This window comes from Sapajus apella, unplaced genomic scaffold, assembly GCF_009761245.1.
Source record: "Sapajus apella isolate SASKATOON/1434 unplaced genomic scaffold, GSC_monkey_1.0 scaffold6, whole genome shotgun sequence".
Lineage (NCBI taxonomy): Eukaryota > Metazoa > Chordata > Mammalia > Primates > Cebidae > Sapajus > Sapajus apella.
The window spans coordinates 39,345,505-39,366,101 of NW_022436946.1; the positions used below are offsets into that span (position 1 = coordinate 39,345,505).

At 43.9% G+C, this 20,597-nt stretch overlaps 1 protein-coding gene across 3 annotated transcripts in view; it reads left to right on the forward strand.

Annotated features, from left to right (window-relative positions):
* The first annotated feature begins 13,042 nt into the window (after window positions 1-13,042).
* The window catches only part of METTL24 (methyltransferase like 24), a 111,831-nt gene continuing 104,276 nt past the window's right edge, over window positions 13,043-20,597 (forward strand). For 2 of the 3 annotated variants that reach the window (XR_004267891.1, XM_032275045.1), the window contains exon 1: window positions 13,043-13,864. Coding sequence is in view for 1 of the 3 variants with exons in the window: in XM_032275045.1 (XP_032130936.1) it covers window positions 13,547-13,864 (318 nt within the window). In the remaining 2 variants the exon portion in view is untranslated. The remainder of the gene's footprint in view (window positions 13,865-20,597) is intronic. The other variant, XM_032275046.1, reaches the window with a different exon arrangement.

Consider the following 20,597-nt stretch of genomic DNA (forward strand, 5'->3'; position numbering starts at 1 on the left):
TTCTATAGGAAGCAAGGCACAGGGGGAGCCATTTCAGATGGGAGAAACTTGAAAATGATCAGATGCTGAAGGAAACAGGCCCTAGGATGGGAGAAAAGGAAGATCCAAGCCATGGAGTGTTAATGTGGGTAAAGTTCAAGGGAATTTGATGTACAGAGTCCCTTGGGGAAGGCCAGGGAGAAGGTGGTAGACAGAACTCCTCCACTAAGGCAGAGGAAGGCTAGCAAGGGGAAGTGGACGTATGCACATTTATAGATGCAGGTAAAGACTCTGCTGGAGTTCTCATCGGATGACCTCGGTTGCTCCCTGTAAAGTGGGAAGCAAAATCATTTGCCAGTGTGGGTGGGATACCGTAGGATGGAGGAGTTTGAAGAGAGGAGTGAAGTTTTAAAAGAGTCATATGAAAGATATCTGTCCGGGGCACAGGGAATTGATCACTAAGTAATGCTTGAAGGTTGGTGATCCTAAACTGGTGGTGTCCCAAATCTACAAAACTGATTAATTAATTAAACAAAGGCATATTTATTAAGTGCCAGGGATGTGGTCAGCAATGTTTTCAAACGGGGGAAAGAGTGGTGAATGAGACAAAAGTCTTATCTTCATGGAGCTTATATTCAACTGGGGGAGACACCATACATAAGTACATACACTAATTTGAGGTAGTGATGAGTGCCATGAAATAAAAAACATGTTTTTAATAGGGAAAATCAATGTCTGCTATTTTACATAGAGTGCTCTGGTTGGGCCTCTCTGAGCAGGTGGCACTTGAAGAGAAGCCTGAGTGAAGTGAGGGAATTATGATCCATGTGACTATCTGGGGAAGGACATTCCAGGCCAAAGGAACAGCAGGTGCAAATGCCCTAAGAGAATGGAGTGTGCTTGGTTTGTATACGCAATGGTAAGGAGGCCAATACAGCTGGGTGCAATGAGCAAGAAAGAAGTGGGAGAAGATTGGGTCAGAGATGTAGACCCAAGTCAGATCCTCCAGGATTTGGGGCCATGGTAAGGCTTTTGGATTGTGTATTAAGCACAATGGGAGGCTGTCAGAGAGTTGAGGATAAAGAAATGACATGATCTCATTATTCTGGCAGCTGTGTAGATAATTAACTGAAGATGGGGCAAGAAAATGAAAAGGGGGAAAGCAATGAGGAGGCCATTGCAACAGCCCAGCAGGTTGGCGTAGGGTGGCGGAGGAGACAAGAGGAGAGCGGGTTGGCCTAGGGTGGTGGAGGAGACAAGAAGTGGCTGCATTCAGTATGTATTTTGAAGGTTGAAATTGCAGAATTTGCTAATGGATTAGATGGTGGGATGTGAAAATAAAAAAGGAAGTAAAGCTGACTCCAGGGTTTTTGGTCTGAGCATCTGGATAAACGAAGCTGCTGTGTGCTGAGATGGAAAACATTGAGGGAGGAGAAGGTTTAGCAAAGGGGTGGGGGGCACAAGTAATCAGGTGCTGGAGAAGCCATCCCCACCATTCAGTTCGCAGTGCCTTGGAGCCATGCAGCCCTGCAATCAGGGCCAGGTTAGCCTGCAGGTAGGCTGAAAAGCAACCAAGCCCAGTGACTTTGGGATACTTAGAATATCCTGTTTCTTGACTTTACTGTCCTACATTTCACCTGAAATTTTATCTGTTATATGAATTGACTTTTAATAGAAAGAGAATTTCTTCTCTGTTCTTCTCATTGGGGGTAGGTTGTGGGAGAGAATATACAAGGAGACTTCAAAAAGTTCATGAAAAATGAAATTAAAATATAGGAAGTATAAACTTTATTTGTCGTCAGAAGTTTCATCAAGCTCAGGACACCTTTGTAAGCCATGATACCAGCCATTTAGTTCGCCCCTAGAGAGCTGAGGGCCCTGAAAATTTGCCATGTCAATGCAGTCTATTTTACGTTACTATCTGAGAAAAAATAGGTGCCTTTTACACATTTTTTGTTTTTGAAGATTAAGTAACAGAAGGAAGTCAGAAGGAGCTGCACTGGACTCCTAAGTCTAAGGTGGATGCCTAATGATTTCCCATCAAAACTCCGCACAATCACCCTTGTTTTAAAGCAGGAACGCCTCGAGAAACAAACCTCTCCAGTAAGGAGCTGGGAAGGAAAGGGTGATTTACTGGGCCGGGAGCAAGACGGCACAGCTGCCTAACAGCCAAGCTTGAATAACAAAGAAAATCCCTGCTCTTATAAAGGCTCACAACTTTAGAAATTACATGAGAAAGGGTCTTGGGTTTACAGCTTTAGAAATTACATGCGAAAGGGTCTTGGTCCAAGGAGTAGGCATGGGGTATGTGTCTTAGGTCGGGGTTTGATCTTGTTTAAGTAAAAACAATGCCTTCGGAAAGATTCCTCCATACCATGCCTGTGATCTATAGGAGGGCAGGTGGCGCCAGGTCTGCCAGCCTTTACTTCTCCTATTGAAATGTAATGTGGAAGTCAAGGGGGAGGTGGACTTAGATGCTTATGTCTCCTTCCTCGGTTTGATGAATGGAATGAGTGGGAGCATGGTCATGGAGGAGAAGGACACTCTGGTGATGTTTTCCCAGGCATTTTTCTGCTAAACTTTTGGCTAACTGTTTCAAAACACCCTCATCATAAGCAGATATTATCATTCTTTGGCGCACAAGAAAAATGTTTTGAGCATTCTTGAGAAAACATTGCCATGACCTTTGTTCTTGACTGATCCACTTTTGCTTTGACTAGACCACAGCCACCCTTTGGCAGCCATTGCATTGATTGTGCTTTGTCTTCAGGAACACACTAGTAAAACCATGTTTCATCCCCTGTTACAATTCTCCAAAGAAATGCTTCCGGATCTTGACCCCACTTGTCTAAAATTCCCATTGAAAGTTCTGCCCTTCCCTGTCTGCAGCTGATCTGGGCACAACTGTTTCCACACTCATCCAGTGGAAAGTTTGCTCAACTTTAATTTTTCATTCAGAATTTTGTAAGCCAGATCAATTGAGATGTCTATGGTGTTGGCTATTGTTCGTGCTATTAATCATGTGTCCTCTTCAATTAGGGTATGAACAAGATTAATTTTTTTCCTCACAAATTGACATGGATGTCTGCTGCTCTGGGCTTCATCTTCAACATTGTCTCATCCCTTCTTCAAAAGAATTATCTATTTATAAACTGCTGATTTCTTCGGGGAATTGTGGCCATCAACTTCTCATAAAGCATCAGTGATTTCACCATTCTTCTATCCCATCTTCACTGTAAATTTGATTTTTGTTCTTCCTCCAGTTTTAGCAGAATTCGTGTTGCCCTGATCTGGGCTCTTTTAGACTGATGTCTTATCCTTCTTAATACCTTAAACTAGATCCTGTTCAGTCATGTTATAATGAGTTAGTACAAATTGATTTTGCTGAAAGAAACTTTTGAAATTCATGCATAATTTTTTTATAATAGGCACTTTTCATCAACTTTTTGAAGACCCATCGTACATGAAGTGTGGAGAGACACTGTGTGTCAGAGTCTGCAGGAGATGCCTATGAAGTAAAAATGCCTGAGAAGGCACAGCTTTTCAAGCAGACACTAGTGACCTTACAACTTAATGTGAACGTGTTGCAGGCCTCAGCTGAGAGTTGGTTTTGATAATGTAGAATTGAAGATGAGAAGGGTTGTTGTAGTAAAAGGTGGAAATGTTTGAGAAATCCACATATATTGGGTCTCTGCTCAGGTCTGAAGTTTGTTGCCAAGGGTAATGGTGTGCTGAGCACAGAAATATAGGAAGATATGTTTTGTTGAGGCTGGGCCGTGCCTGTACCCATTAAAGTTTACGTGAAAGAGTAGAAAATACTGACATGTACAAATGTAAAGTGGGTATATGAACAGCAGGCAATGCATTTGCTAGTTCTTATATTTGGAAGGAGACAAAGGAAAACATATTTAGAAGAAAGGACGTGAGGGGGTTACAGGGGAATAGTTTCACTCCTAGACAAGGCAAGGCTGCTGAGATTTCTCTGTGGGATAACCCAAGAAGGGTTTGTAGGAATGATGTGTGTTTTTTTTTTTCCTTTTTCTCAGCCATGTATTAAATACTTTTAGGCTATGAGTGGAATGATTTAAAAGAGCTATTCAGAGACAAGGGAAATGACTGCTTGATCAGCATAATCCTGGGCTTTTAGGGAGAAGGCTGAGATAGGTTCATTACCACTATTTTAAGCTTGCAACAAAGGGGCTTATCCACAAAGCATTTCTGCAGGCTTTCCTAGGAGAGTTAGAAACTTTCACAACTATCTAATTTTAATCTTCCCAACATCCTTGTGAGGTAGGTAAGAAGGAATATTTTTACACTCTTTCTTTTTTTTTAACGAATCATAAAATTTCATGACAAGTATTTTCCAAAGAAATCACATGGGGCTAAAGTGCAAAGCCAGTTGGAGAAGCCTAAGAGCAAAGCTGTTATTCTTGCTGAAGCATTTTGTTTAGTGTGTACTTTCTACTTTCTATTCTGATCTTATGGCTGTTGATGGCCTTCAAGCTAATAATGCAGAGCTTAGCATTGACCACCTTAGTTATAAAGGCTTCCTTATGGTTTTGAGGGGGACGGTGCATTGTGTATATATATATATACTTTATACTTTTTTTTTTTTTGCCAGGCATTTATAGGTTTCAGAGTTGCAGAAAATTTCTCTGATACATGAAGCTGCTGAACCTTAGGAGCAATCTTTTGTTCAGCAGCTCAAAAAGCCTTTCCTGGAACATGAACTGCTAATGAAAGGCAGACATTTTTTTAAGTCATTGCTAGTCATTATTCTCACACTTCCTATTGTCTGAGGGGAGAACTAATTCTATTGATCTGCCCAGCTAAGTTTTACCCCTGTCAGTAACAAAGGCTTAAGCTCTAACAATGGCAATGAATAATAGACAAACACAGCCAATTTATCCTGGGTTGTTAAAGCCTGAAACATAATGGAACTTCTCCTCTTTGTTTAACATAGGATTTGAGGCAGGCTACATAGAAATAGTTGTACTTCATTAAAGTATGATGGTCAAAAAGATAAAGAATTTTGTGTTAAAGAGGGTTTCTGTGTTTTAAAGAGATTTGATTGTGATGGGTTATAAATTGGCTTTCATTTTTATTTCTTATCAATAAAAGTTTAGGCATCTCCTTTTCACATTTAATTTATTAAAAAATCTCAGGGCTAGAGGCCCCTCGGGAAGTCAACGCCCTTTTGCCGTTAATCCAGAATTAGGCAAAATGAAGGATTTAACTGGTCGTATTGTAGTGCTTAATGCTCACCACATTCCCCCTTATGCTGAAATTGAGTGCTGGAATATGAGAATGTGGCTTGCAAACAATTTTTATGATTGTCCACCAAACTTAGGGAGGCTCTAATCTAACGAATCAAATATACAAAATCAAGATTCCCTTGAAATTTCATCACTGTAGCTTTTAAGTGCTTCAAGAAAGACACTTCGGATGTACATTATAACATTGCTATGAGGCTATTCTTGGTGCATTCCATGAGGCTGCAGCAAAAAGTGAGAGGATTTATTCTGAAACAGTTATGCTACATCATTATCTAATTCTGTGTGAAGAAAATGCACAGTTGGGTAATGAGCACTTTATTTGTTAAATCTCTGTGTTCACAACTTTTAAATTCTATAAGTTTCTGGGAGAATGTTCCATGGTAAAGAAAGAGACTCATTTCAGTCTTTGGTGGTAAGAAGCAGAGAAAGGCCTGGGAAAAGGTTCTTTTTGGCTTCAGAAGATCTAGAATCAAGCTTTTTCAATGTCAACATATCTGATGTTTTGTGTTTTACAGTTTGGTACTGCTTTATTTTGAAGTATATAAGGTGGGGGCTTGGGGATTACCACAACCTGCATTCTTGGAGTCCATGCAGATCTTAATGAGATCCTACTTCAAATCATTCCAATGTCTTCTGCTCAAAAACCATCAGTGACTCCCCATGATCCATTTAATGCAATTAAAACTCCTCAGCCTGCTCTTTTCCAGACCTACCTGGAACCATTCAATTTCCATAGCAGGGCTCATAGTGTTCTTTTTCAGGCAGTGGGAGTGACAAGTTTCAGAGGCAGGAAAGCACAGCAGGTGCTGGGGTACAGTGAATAAGGGCACGTGAAGGTCAGATCCACATACACCAAGTTCAGTATTGTGGGTTTCTTGAAATCCTCTGTTGCATGTGTTTCACTGAGCTCCTCTCCGTGCCAGAGACTGGTTACCAAGAGGGAGGCAAAAATGAATAATTCACCATCCACATCCCACCCTGCATCTGCTGTGGGACTTAGGCTGGTAAACAGTCACTGCAGAGGCAGCTGCGTGCTTTGATACCTGGTGGGGCCAAAGTTATAGCAATAATGGGAATTCGTTTCCTGATTTTTACATGCTCTTTCCCCACATTAAGGCAGAATTTAAAAACCACAAAGACATTAAAATACGAACTGCTGCTATTAAAAACCTTGCCAGTGATCTCATAGTTGGTGGTTGAAGCAGCTAATGTGCACACGCCGGCAGTAATAGCAAGACACCGGCTCTTCCCCACTCTTCTTTGTCGTCCATCCTACAGGAGCTTTTCTCCTAGCTGCGCTTTGTGACACAGAACTATTTCTCCTTCCTTCTCTCTTAGCACAGCAATATTCTTGCAGACAGCGTTTGCCTCCCTCTCTGAGCAACCACCCAAATCACTGGGGTGGGAGATGCGGGGTAGCCCCTGGTCTTCGTCTCCCTGGGGAGGAAGCTGCTCTTTAACACTAGAAACATTCTTGAGGGAGGGATGGGGTGAAGTGTGCTCTGTAATTGGATTTGTATCGAATTCTGATGGTGCAAACTCACACATGATCAGGGCTGAGGCTATTCCAAGAGGCCGATGGTAAGGAATCAGGCGATGGAGCTGGAACAGTACCAAGAGCATGCTGTGAAGAGAAAAGCAGTGTGAAGTGAGCACAGAAAACAGGAAGAGAAAGGTGAAGGAGGAAAAGTGGTATGGTTACATGGCACACAAACCCCACAGAAAGCAGAGATGAAAGGAAGAAAGGAGCTGTTTTAGAATAGCACAGGTCGGAAGGGGAAGGGAAGGATCCACTAGTTAAATTGGATTAATGTGCTTTCCAGAAATAATAGAAATGTTAGTGAGATACTCTTGGAGTCACCACATCCCTGGCATGTGACGACTGCACGAAAAAGACTAGGGATTTGGTCGGAACAATGGCAGCATGACTCTGGCTTCCAGTTTCCTTTTCTTTCTCTCTCTCTCTCTTTTTGTAACAGAGAGAGGGGTCTCGCTATGTTGTCCATGCTGGCCTCCAACTTGTGGACTCAAGCAATCCTCCCACCTCAGCCTCCTGAATAGGTAGGACTACAAGTACACACCATGGTGCCCAGCTTCATTTCTCCCCTTATTTCAGTTGAATCTAAATCCAGTGAGCCCAAGCCCCAAACAATTCGACCTGAAGGCAAGAGAAAAAGGAACATAAATGAGTGCAAAACTAAAACAAATGTCCTTTATGATTTACAGTGAATTACAACAATAACAAATTACATACGATAGCACCATGTGCCAGGTGCTTCGAATATATTAGCTCATTTAACCATCATGATAATACCTCAATACCCTATGAGGAAATTACTATTATAACTGTTATTATTATCCCCATTTTAAAGATGAGGGAACAAGGCAGAGAGGGTAAGGGTAACTCGTGAGCCGACAGACACTGCATCCCAGGTAGGGCACTGAAGATTTCTGGGTGCTACTGCCTCATCAGAAGAATCAAGGGACAGGCTCTAGCCATACAAGGTACCTATTGGTAATCAAAACTCCTTCCTTTCCCGCTACAGCTTTGGGAAATTCTCAGAGCAACTAGGGGAATGAAGGAAGGAGGAAAGGAAGAAGGGGGAGAGGAAGTGAGGAAAGGAGGGAGGAAAAGAAGGAAGGAAGAAAAGTTCCTTTTGCAATCCTTTCACTTCCCGGTGCGGTGCTGGGGGAAGAACGTAATGGCTGCCACGGGGGCTCCTGCGCTCTTGAATATAAAGAACCCTTGTTAATGCCTAAAACTTTGCTAATAACTGTGCTTGGAGGGTTGAGGGAGAACATTTGCACCCATGGATACAAGGATACATTGTAATAAACTGCTCCCTACCCTCAACCATCACCACTGTGGAAACCACCGTGCCAGGATTTCTAAAAGTTTGATCATGGACCACCTGAAGCTTACCTTTGGGGGAGTCAGCACTGACTTAAAACTCTCTGGAGGTGGGGCTTTTGAACCTACCTTTGAATAACTCCCTGGGGGATTCTCATGTACACTTAAATGTGAGAGCCTCCGTATTTTGATCTGAAAATAATATAGTTCTTAGCCTTTCCCCAGGGCAAAAGCAGTAATGTGATGAGAAAGAAAACCGGCTTTTGACCTCCAGATTTTTAACATATTCACAAGCTGAGTTGAGATGACACAGCCCTGAGATTTTCACCTTTAAGCATGCTGTGCCTCACTTTATCCTGTCAGTTGCCTGGTCATCTTTTTTGACCTTAAAAGGTTTTGTTTTTAAAACCCTTGACTTTGGGAAAGTTTTAACCAGGAAAGTTTTTGACTTCAAAGTGATTTGTAGCTGGGAGATTATTTCTGACATGCATCATCATGGTAAGATGAGTGGAAGGTGCAGGAGGGTCAATGCAGTATAGGTGGTCCTACGAAAAAGGTGACGTTTTGGTAATTCTTAACCTGAGCCCCTTCATTGTTGTAGAATCCAAGAATGTCTCATTGTGGGAGCGAATGTCTTTAAATAAACCTCTCTAACAATGCCTCAGATGTGTTTTCCAAACATATCCACGAAAGTGTGTGTCTGTGTGTGTGTGTGTGTGTGTGTGTGTGTGTTGCATCTTCCATCAGAACTTCCTGCCCAAGGCTCCAAAGTCTAGGGTTTCCCTCAGAGCCACCACCACAGTGTTTACCCTGTCCATGCACTGTTCTCCCCACACCCACTTCTTTGACCTTAGTTCTTTGTCCCCCAATGGCTTATGTGATGCATTCCCTGATTCTTCCCAAGTTCCTTCAGAGAAACAAAAAGGTACCAGGTTGCAGATATTATGATTTGTGAGCCAGCCAATATGGGTTTGACTATGATTCTTTTTAGGTTAGGATGGATGAGCAACAAGAACTTTGGTATCTGAGTCTGACTCCAGCAGAATTGGGGTGCGATGTCTCTTAATGATTCCAGAGACATGATTAAGGCCTATCCCATGCAAGGCATTGCTGGGGGTGCAGAAGTGATTCAGACCACCATCCTGATGCCTGAGAAACATCCCCCGTAGAGGAAGGATAATCAAGTCCACAAATGTTAATGCAAGAATGGGAGAACACAGTGTGAGGGGACTCAAAAGAGGCAGGGAAGATTCATGCTCTCTTTCCCAGCCAGGCCTGGACATTAAGACATTCCCCAGGCATTTTCCATAAAACCAGCCCGGAGCCAGCTGTATTTGGTTGTGGAATAGGCAGTGGTGTGATTTTAGGCAGGGTTCCCAGCCTCAAATAGCAGTTCCAGTGTCTGTCATTCTATTATAACTTTGTTCTTCTAGGTCTTGAAAGCTTTATCTTGGTGGGGTCTTCTTTGAACACAGATGTTTCTGTTAGGGTTGTTAAGTCGTGGTGAGCTAGTATCTTATTTATTTATTTATTTGAGACCAGGTCTGGCTCTGTCATCACCCAGGCTAGAGTGCAGTGGCATGATCTTGGCTCACTGCAGCCTCAACCTCCCAGGCTCAAGCAATCCTCCCCCTTCAGTCAGGCTCTCGAGTAGCTGGGACTATGGGAGCATACCACCATGCCTGACTAATTTTTTATGTTTTTGGCAGAGGTGGATTTTACCATGTTGCCCAGGGTGGCCTCAAACTCGTGAGCTTAAGCAATCCACCCACCTCAGGCTCCCAAAGTACTGGGATTACAGGCATGAGCCACTGTGCTCAGCCTGAGCTAGTATCTTAATCATCTACATGTGTAGGATATAGGATAGCTACCTCTGAATTGTGTTATTATGAATAACTGTTGATATCTTCTTTTGCTTATTTTTCCCACAGTGAACAAGTACATAGAGAAAAGGTGATGAGGGGATGGGGGATGTTGATGCCAGACATTCTAACTTCATTCTTTTGTAAATTTAAACTTTAATTCAAACCGGGTAATATGGTTTGGATGTTTGTCTCCTCCAAATCTCACGTTGAAATGTGACCTCCAATGTTGGAGGTGGGGCCTAGCGGGCGGTATTGGATCATGGGGATGGATTCCTCATGAATGGCTTAGCACCATCCCTGTTTGGTCATAAGTGAGTTCTTGTTCTATTAGTTCTTGGGAGATCTGATTGTTTAAAAGGAGCTGGCAGCTCCTTCCTTTCTCTCTTGCTCCCATTCTCACCATGTGATATGCTGGCTCACCTTTTGCTTTCTGCCATGACTGTAAACTTCCTGAGGCCTCACCAAAAGCAGATGCTGGCACTATGCTTCGTGTACAGCATGCAGAGCTATAAGCCAATTAAACCTCTTTTGTTATAAATTACCTAGCCTCAGGTATTTCTTTATAGCGACACAAAAAAGGACTCACACACTGAGTATGTCACATTGTGAAATAGAAATAACCACTTGAGGGAGGTGATACTGTTGGCTCTGTTTTCTTTTTGGACAGTCTATAATTTAAAATGGCCCCATTAGCATTTATAGTTACAGCAGGTCTTCTGAACTTCAACTCTCCTGGCATTCTGGGCTGGACAAGCCTTTGTAGTGGAAGGCAATCTTTTGCATTGGAGGATGCTTAGCAGCATCCCTTGTCTAATGGGTAGCCATTAGATCCCAGTAGCATCCTCCAGTGGCAACAACCAAAAATGTCTTCAGACATTGCTAAATATCCCCTGGGAGACAAAACAACCCCTGGCTTAGAAATGTTCTGTTTCATGCATTTTGCTAGCTAAAACCTCAAAGAGGATGTAATTTGTGATCTGATGAAAGCTGCTCTTGTGGTTTACCCACTTGTTTAATTAACCAACCTATGACACAGCGGTTAATGATTATCTGCATTTTTGAACCTCATCCAGAAAGGACTGAGACAAGTTGAACTGTATAAGAAAAGCAAAGGTCGTGAATGAAAGATCGCTTCTCAGCTACAACAGTGATCCGTTAGATTTGCCTCTTCAGCTCACAGACTGACCCATTTTACTATTCATTATCAACCACAACACAGAAAAACACTGTGTGGAAGTTAAAAATAGATTTCTTCCAGAAAATTAATGATGCTACATATATATAAACAGTTCCTGTTTATTAGTAATAAACACATAGACATAAACACAACTGCAAAAAAGGCTATTTAAATATTCCATTTAATTTGAAATTTTTTCCATAATGAAAACACTTTATTAGAGAACTGTAGAAATGGGATAAAGGAAAATATGAGGTCATCCTGCCCATTCTCTTCAAGAACTACATTGTTCTGTATGCACCCCCACTCCATCCTCCACCCCCAGCCCATAGTCTTATTAAATATCCCCATTTTAATAATATAAGATACTGCTCATGCGTTCCCCCTGGGACAGAAACTCAACAGATGAGCAGAGGGCACATATTAGGGGCATCATGATCTTTAAAAGATGACTTCTTTAGTTAGCGGCACTGTGTTGACTACATAAAAAATAAAACTTCCAGCAAAGTCTACGTCAGACATTACCAATCCTACAAACTCTGTCTTAAAGATCCTTATACAACTTAACAGAGTTAATTTCTTGATGCTTAATGGTTGTTTTCTTGAAATTATTGGGTACTCTGAATTCCAGAGAATACTGTATAAGTTATTTGTAAATTTCCTTATACTTCATCTTTGCCCACTTTGGAATCAATGCTTATCTTTTGTTTCTCATGACAATATCCAGGATTTTCTTTAATGGTAAATAACAAAATCATTACTGGCTCTTCTGTGAGCCAGGTATTATTTGGGCATGAAACATATACTATTTTATGCAATATTTATAATCCTGCCACACACACACACACACACACACATATATATGTATGGAAAATTGGAAGCTCAGGGAGGTCCGGTACTTTGTTGAAAGTCTCACAGTGCATGAATGGCAGGGTTCTGGTTCAAACACAGTTCAAGTAAATAGTCACAGGATGTGAGGCTGGCTCTCAGTTTGTGTAAGGAAAAACTTCTATTTGTTTAAATTTGTTAAAATAGAACCCATCTGCAATATCCCCTGGACTTATCTAAGAAAAAAATAAAAGTCAATCCTAATGGAACACTCAGGAGTCTGAGGAGCTGGTGTGGCCAGGGGATGGACTAGATTGGATGGAGATATTTTGTTACATGTAGAGAAACAGCCCAAGTGCTTTGTTCACTAGCAAGGAATAAATTGGGTCTTTCTTAAGCCTGGAAGGGAGGAGGATTTTAGAGACAGGGCCTCCCTATGGAAAATACCCTACATTCAAAAGGGCAGGGGGTAGGGCGCTGTATTTGTTTTCTCTTGTCCATGCCTGTTAAGGGGGAAGAGGATAGGTCCGCAGGCGCAGTCTGCATGGAAATGCAAGAGTAAAGCAAGGGAAAAAAAGAAAAGTGATCACAGCTTTAAAAATCCAAACCCAAACTCAAGCTTAAACCTAAAACCCAAACCCACCCCAAATGCGTTGTGGGAAAGGATTTTACTAACAGTTGAAAATGGAACACCCACCACTGGACTTCAGGCTGTCAGAGTGCAGTCTGATTAATTAAGGTCAAGGTGGTGATGGAAATACCAGCTGGGGAGCATTTTGCCGAAAGACAAATTTGTCCCTCTGTATTTCTGCGAGACAGCAGGGAGGTGTGTGTTTGGAGCTAAATTAATTTGATTTACATCGTGCCATGGTAACTTCTGTTCTCTCCGCCCGCTGTCAGATGTCTTAGCTGGCTTTTTCCCTCTCCTTCACCCCCACACATTTCATAACACGGAAAGAAAGCACGAACTGGCTTCAGGCAGAATTTAGACATGGAATAACTCTAATTTGATTATTCTACATTGAGTGCTATTCTCTTCGCCCCAATCCTCTTCTTTCTTGATAGAGAGAGTTGTAAGCCCGAGCATAAGTGCTATTTATTTTTATATTGTGCTTAACGGCGCACACCGCTTGAGTGTTCTTGTATGCTCACCTACCCTCCTGTGTTTCTCCAACAAACTAATAGCAGAAAATGAAGTTATGGCCCGGATCCCGTTAGGAATGCGCTTTTCCTGGCCCTGTATCTTTCAGCTCCTTCAGGCTTTGGAGGCCGGGGCGGAGGGCACCTCTTGAGGGACCCTGCACAGCCCCGCCCTGGCACCTCCGGGCGGGGTGAGACGGCGCCCTGCGACCGCGCTCGGCCCACTGCCCCTCGCCCCTTCCAGCGGCGGGGCGCGCTCGGCATGGCAGGATAAGGTTACGCCGAGGCTTCCTCGGTCGCGAGGGAGGGAGGCGGGTCCCAGCCCGCGCCCAGGCCCGCGGTGGAGTTCCCAGAGTTGGCCGCTCCGGCCCTCGGGGCCACATCCCTGCTGCCGGCCAGACGCGGCCCGCCGGACCCCGAGAGCAACGCCATGGCTCGGGAGAGGCCGCCCGGGAGGGGCTGCGGCGCCCTTCGCCGGTGTCTGCTCGGGGCCGCGCTGCTGCTCGGCCTGCGGCTCTTCGCAGAGCTGCGGCGCGCCGGGCCCGGGTCTCCCGCCCACAGCTCCCCGCCGGGCCCGGCCTGGCGGCCACCTGGGCCGCACCTGCTGCCCGCGCCGGGTCCGCAGCGCGGCGCCAGCAGGAGGCAGGTGATCTACGTGCGCAGCGGGCGGCGGGTGCCGCCGGGGGGCGGCGGGAGCGGGACGCCAGAGCCGAGCTGCTGTGCCCCGCGCGGGAGCCCCCGCCGGAAGGTCAGTGGCAAAGCGGTAGGTGTTGGGCCTGAGACCAGAATCCCCTTCCCGACCGCGCTACGGAGCCTGGCGCTTGGGTCCCGCAGGCCGCCCCACTGGCACCTCCGGAGGCTTCCGCTTCTTCTCTTCCCCTTGTGCTCTCTTCGGCTGCTCCACGGGTCGCATCCTTCAGTGCCCAGATAGACTGAAGTGGGGCGGAGGGGAGTTCATCCACTCTTCAGCCATTACTTGCTGGGCGTCGTCGTGGCTGGGCGCCCTTCCAGGCTCCGCGCATCCTGCGAAGAAGGACGGAGCTCTGTTCTGGTAGTTTAATAGGGAAGGGCTTGCTTGACAGGCAGGGAAAGGGGAAGGCAGGAGGTGAGGCTGCCATTGAGGTGGTGTGCTGCTGCCAGCCTTCCGCTTGAGGCCTGGCCAGAGCTGGGTGGGTATCGCCGTTTCGGCCCGTCCATTCCACTGCCTTCTTCGCGCTGAAGATCCACCAGCTGAACCAATTTCCCTGGAGTCCCATTGCAGGCTTTGGCTGGGGGCTGGGAGGCTGGAGCCCGGGGAGAAGCCGAGCACCCAGCCCTACTTAATGAGAAGTTAATTGGATCCTCGAGGACCCAAGTGATAACCTGGGTTTGTCTTACAACTCTCGACAGTGTTGTGCCTCCTACCTCATTAACTTCTTGGCTCATACCTCACTGAGTGGTCCAGTTTTAGCCTCTGATGGTTAAAGTTTTGGCCACTTATCTCCTTTTTGGAGCTCGGTAATTTGCGTCGGACTTGGAAATGAAAAGAACTGCAGGTATGAGCTCGCCTCGTCCTTTTACCCATCAGCTCCTCCTTCTAGCCTCAACCACGTTCTCCGAAGCAACTACTCTGTTTCCCGGCTTTTCCTCGTGTCTTTTAGACAAGTACCCCAACCTCCACCCCGCTTCCCACCACCGGCCCTGGAGGGGAGAGAACAACTCTTCCTTTGCCTCGCTGCTCTCTTCGGCTGCCCAGTGCTGTCCTCCTCCTCAGCACCACAGCCCAGCACAACTGCCGCGGCCTCCCTTCCCCGCTTCCTCCGTGCCTCGGTCTCCGTCTTTCCACGCCACCGCTGTTCCTTTCTGGGCCGTCAGTGCTAGCTTCCTGGCTACACTGAAATATCTTTCTCTATCTCGCAAACCTCGCCTTCTATGCAAGTCTTAATTAGCTCTTCCAGAGGAGAGCAGCCATTTCCTCTCCAAGTTCCTAACTCACTGTCCATGACACCATGTTAAACATTCAGCACAGTTTTGCCAAGGGCTTACCAGATAGGCATCAGGAGCTGGAGGCACAAAACAAGTTCAGATGCTGGTGGGGGAGGCATTTAGCACAGGTATCCGGTGATTTCCAATCCTGTAATTGAGGCCTTCAGCTCTGCCTGGGGAGCAAGAAAGGCTGCTCAAGGCGGGGGACGTTTGACCTATAATGTGGTGTTTCTTTTTTTTTTTTTTTTGGGGGGGCCGGAGTCTCACTCTGTTTCCCAGGCTAGGGTACAGTGGCTTGATCTTGGCTCACCGTAACCTCCGCCTCCTGGGTTCAAGCGGTTCTTCTGGCTCATCCTCCTTACTAGCTGGGATTACAGGCGTGTTAGCACCACGCTGGGCTAATTTTTGTATTTTTAGTAGAGATGGGGTTTCACCATGTTGGCCAGGCTGGTCTTGAACTAACCTCAAGTGATCCAACCACCTCTACCTCCCCCCCCCAAGGTGCTGGGATTACAGGTGTGAGCCACCATACCTGGCCAACAGTGTGATGTTTCTTAAGAGTGGAGCTGCTGGCTGAGCGCGGTGGCTCAAGCCTGTAATCCCAGCACTTTGGGAGGCCGAGGCGGGTGGATCACGAGGTCAAGAGATCGAGACCATCCTGGTCAACATGGTGAAACCCCGTCTCTACCAAAAATACAAAAAATTAGCTGGGCATGGTGGTGCGTGCCTGTAATCCCAGCTAGTAAGGAAGCTGAGCCAGAAGAACCGCTTGAACCCAGGAGGCGGAGGTTACAGTGAGCCAAGATCAAGCCACTGTACTCTAGCCTGGGAAACAGAGTGAGACTCCGGCCCAAAAAAAAAAAAAAAGAGTGGAGCTGCTTTTATTCCCCTGTGGATGTCCTCCAATGTCCCGTCCTTGATACCCTCAGCCCCACCCTGTAGTTTTCCTTTCAAATTCACTCAACATCCGTTGTTTCTGCTGTCACCTGTCAAAGAATTACTCTTAACTCTGTCTCTACCTCAGACCACAGTATTGATGGCTGGACCATGTCCTACAAAGGACAGGTTTGGAATGCATAGACTCAGTGGGGCACTGGAGGGGAGGTTCACACCCATCCCCGCTAGGAGGCTGCCACAGTGATTCATGCTGGAGATGGGGGTGGCTTACCGTGGTAGGCGTGGAGGTGGTGATAAGTGGTTGGTTTCTGAATATGTTTGGAAGGTAGATGAGGAGGAGCAGTTACGTCTCTCTGTTTTGTTTGGGGGATAGATGGAAAGCAGGAGTTTGGTTTTAGGCACGTTAAGTTTGAGATATCCTTCAGGTATGCATGTGAAAATGTCAAATAGGCAGACAGATGTGTGAGTCCAGAGCTTGGAGGAAATGTCCAGGTGGAAGGTGGTGATTTGGGAGTCATCCAGGTACAAGTGGCACTAAAACTGAAAGATAGTATGTGATTAGTAAGTGAGTGTGGCTAACAAAGAGAATCAACCCGAGCCTGTGGCCTGGGGCTCAGTTTTATTAAAATTAAATTAGGAAAAAAAGTAAAGGAAATGTTTAGCTTTGTGCCTGGCATGTTTAACTCTCAATAGTGGTAGCTTTGCCTTCTGTAGTCTGCCCCAGCTTTGTAGCCTCAGCCAGTCTCCACATGTCATTCACTGTAACCTGCAAAGGTGGCTTATGCTGACTCCTCTACTTGCAAGGCCCATATCCCCCTTTCTTATGACTCCTGCCCTTTCCAACCTTGGACATTCCTCAGGTCAAAGGTTCATAGCCCATAAATCTTCCCATAGCAACCCTGCTTCATGCTGACCCCTCCCCCATTTGGAATGACAACAGAAAGAGTTTGATTTGTGCATAGCTTTGTACAAGTTGAGACCTGATAATCCATTTCAGATGGAGTGTATTGTCTCCACAGTTGTTCTTGGTGGGAAGGATTGCATTTCCCATAGTGACCTCTAGTAAATATTTACTCCTGAGACCCCAATATGTGGAAATATAAGAATCTTACTATTTCAACCTATTCCATAACTATAAATGTCTTTGGTTAAAAATTTATAAGAAATAAGTGGTCTTTTTGCTATTTCTAAAATATTAAGTTTTTAGCCTCCTAAGGTAAACATTTTCTTAGATTTCCTTCTCCATAGCTATGATTTTCAGGATATACATCTAACCTCCCCAAATCCCTGGGTAGTGGGGATCTTGAATTTGTTTATTCTCCCATTATTTCACAGTTGAATTAAAATATTCCCTAAAACTCTATAAAGATCAGTTCTCTAATCCATCCTCCCACTTCTGGGAACAGAGCTCAATACTCCATATCTCTCTAAGGATAAGTCATGTTTCTTTTTCAGCCTAATATCAAGATAGCATTGTAATATAAGCTGAATGTACCATTAAGTAATTGAAATAAAATTAGGAAGCTATTTGTTAAACTCCTTGGATCGTATTTTATTTAGATTTCATTTGTTGAAAATACTCATCAACAATATTGTTAGGTTCTTGGTTACTTTGCTCCCGGTACCTCCCAGATTGATAAAGGAGAAAAAGCTCTATTTTGAGGACAGCTTTCCGGGTAGATGAAAACCTGGGTGAAATAATTGGATTGCCAAGTCTTTCTTGTTACTCTGCTTCCATTGCAGGTGTTAGAAGCACCAAAATTCTGCCACTTTTATCATAGCTTATGTTTCTCTTAAAGAAAACAATCTATTATAAAAAAGAGTACTGAAGCATAGTCCTCATGTAATTCATTCTTTCTTCATCCCCTTCTTCACAGAGTCATCCAGGAACTAGCTCTAAATATTTTCAGTTCTTTGACATCAGGGGTTCTCAACTTCAAGCTTTGTGAAATGAGAGCCAATGACAGTTGATGGATAAATACTCCCCTTTTTGGTTATGTCTACCCTGGAACTTATATATTCTTGTGTATTACAGACTCTTTAAGCATTCTGTTGGGGCTCTTCTTCTCCAAATTTTGCATACTGTGCATGTGTAAAAATATCATTGTGATGCTTTTTCTTTCTCTTCTGTTTTCTTCTGTATGTGTTTCTGTTTGGGTTTTTTTTTTTTTTTTTTTTTTTCCTTAAATGAAACAGACCTTTACTATGATTATGGATAAAGTTCTTTGTGAAGGGATTTATAGAGGAGTAGATACGGTCTCCATGATTTATGCTTTTTAATGCAGCTCTTGGGAGGATGTTTTATCTCGTATAGGTTGGCAATCCACCTAAAAGGCAGATGCAAAATACAGGGCTCATTTGCAAAGGAGAGACACTCACTCAGTGGCCAAGCTTCTCACAGAAATTTCATCTCTCTTATCAGACATATTTTACTTGACATTTAATATGTTGGATAGCAAAGTGACTTCTGAGTCACAGAACTCCAGAACCCAGCAATGTGCTGGCTTGGTTCGTCAGTTACAGATCTTTTGGTACAATGTGTCAAGGGGAAAAAAAATAGAACTGTTTCCCCTTCTCCTGAAAAACCATACGGCAAACTTGGTCTTTCTTCCTCACTTCTTGTTATCCTCTTAGTTTTCTAATTCTGTGATTGTCATCAAGAAGAAAGAGGAAAAATGGCATAGGATGCCCCCTGAAATATCCAACTGCCTTAGAGTCCTTATTCTTTACAAAAATATTTGAAGGTAGGTTTGAATTGCTTGGGAAACCTGGCCCAGCAGTAGTTTCCAGCTCCTCAGGTTTTTCCCTGTGTACCTACACTTCTGTTCTTCAGGGAGCAACATTAATCAGCCCTCTCACACCGTCCTTAGGAGGCAAAGCATTTTCATTTTAAACAAAGTCATTGAGGGTAATCGAATAAGCTCCAGCAATGTGTGGGTGTGAAACAGCAGTCGCTATAGTCGCACAAAGAAAAGCAGGTTTTTATTACAACTTTGGTGTGTCCTGGATGAGGAACAGAGCCCCATACTTTTTCCAAATCCCATAGTTCCTCAGAGAGCATTCTGTGGGCAAAGGAACTGCTAATGGAGGCTCAATTGTTTTTCAACCACTGGTGGTGGAGATTTTAGGGTTTTGTGTGTAATTTGTCCTCGTCCATTTTCTCCAAGGAAAAGACTGTCTTGTCAGTTTTCTCAAATAGAATTGAATTTCCTTTTTAGTCTGTGAAGAGAATCAGGTCAAGTAGTTAAACCAAAGACTGTCAAGGGTAGGCATTTGAGTTTTTCCATCTGTGCTGTAATACCTTTGGAGTCCTTGTGTTTCTAAGGAGTTTGGCATGCTTTGTTCTGTGGTTCATAGAAAGTAACATGAGCCTGTTTCACTTACCATGAGACACACTGAGGCAGCAATCTACCAACATTGATAAGCTTCTTTTAAAAACACCACTTGGGTTCTCTAGATACCTCACATTGGCTACATTAATGTCTTATGTTCTGCTAAAAAAAAAAAGTAGGAAAATTTGCTGTGCAAGAAGCATTTTTATCCTGCTCAAATGATTGAATGAAACTTGAATTTTAAGGGCCTTGTAATCTAGACCCATATGTAATATAAACCAGTAGCAAGCTGGATTGCTAGTTGACAGTTCAGGACGTAAATTTGGCCCACAAATTTTATTTGAACAACACAGTGTTTTAAGTATTTGAACATAAATATCTTTATATGGGGCATATAGTGTCTAGTGAAGTCCAGCTCACCATTCTCTCCATTAACCTCACCTGTGTGACCTCTGAGGCATTTGAAGTTACAACTGTAAGCCAGAGGTTGTTAAAATTGGCAGGTATTTTCCTAAAAGTGACAAGGCTAAGGCTGCTGCCAAGCTCAGTGATAGCATGGCACATGACTACTAGGTTCAGAAAAGCCAAAGGTCCTTTTAAATTGCTCCTGTTAAGGCAGATGAGTTATGAAAGGCTGGAGCTGGATGTTGGGGAAATAAGATTGTAGGGGAATGGACTTAGTTAATCTAATATTCTTTTGGTTATAAACAGGAACTGGGCTCTAGCCTAACTTAAACAAAAAAGGAAGAAAAAAGAAAGAATAAACAACTGTATGTGCCTATAATAACTAACAATTATATTTTTTTTTAGAATTAAATTTATTGGGAAAGCTTGGGATTTCTCGCTGAATTGGAGGAAGAGTTAATGACTACCATGTGGAAGAGAGAAGGAATAGGGCTGCTGTGGAAATCCCAGCTTGCTGAATTCTTTCATCTTCTCCCTCAAGTGCTATTATAATACAGCTCACCTCACAGGACTCCAGGGCTTGATCTCTTTGATAGTCACCCTGGATCAGCCGGCTCAGGCCACTTGACCTAAACAAAGGCCAAGGGTCCCTGCCCTATCCTGGAGCCATTCTTAGAGAAAAGAGAAACTTTAAGTTACCATACGAAGGCAAGTCCTTGGCATACCATAACTATTCAGTATAATTTTTACACAGTTTTGCCCTTAGGTTTTTGTGTTTTTCATATTTTATTCTATTATTTCAACCAGCCCTTGGACTTACCTAGAAATAGAGTATAAGGTAGTTTTGGTTTTACTAATCCTAGACCCTAACATCAATGTGTG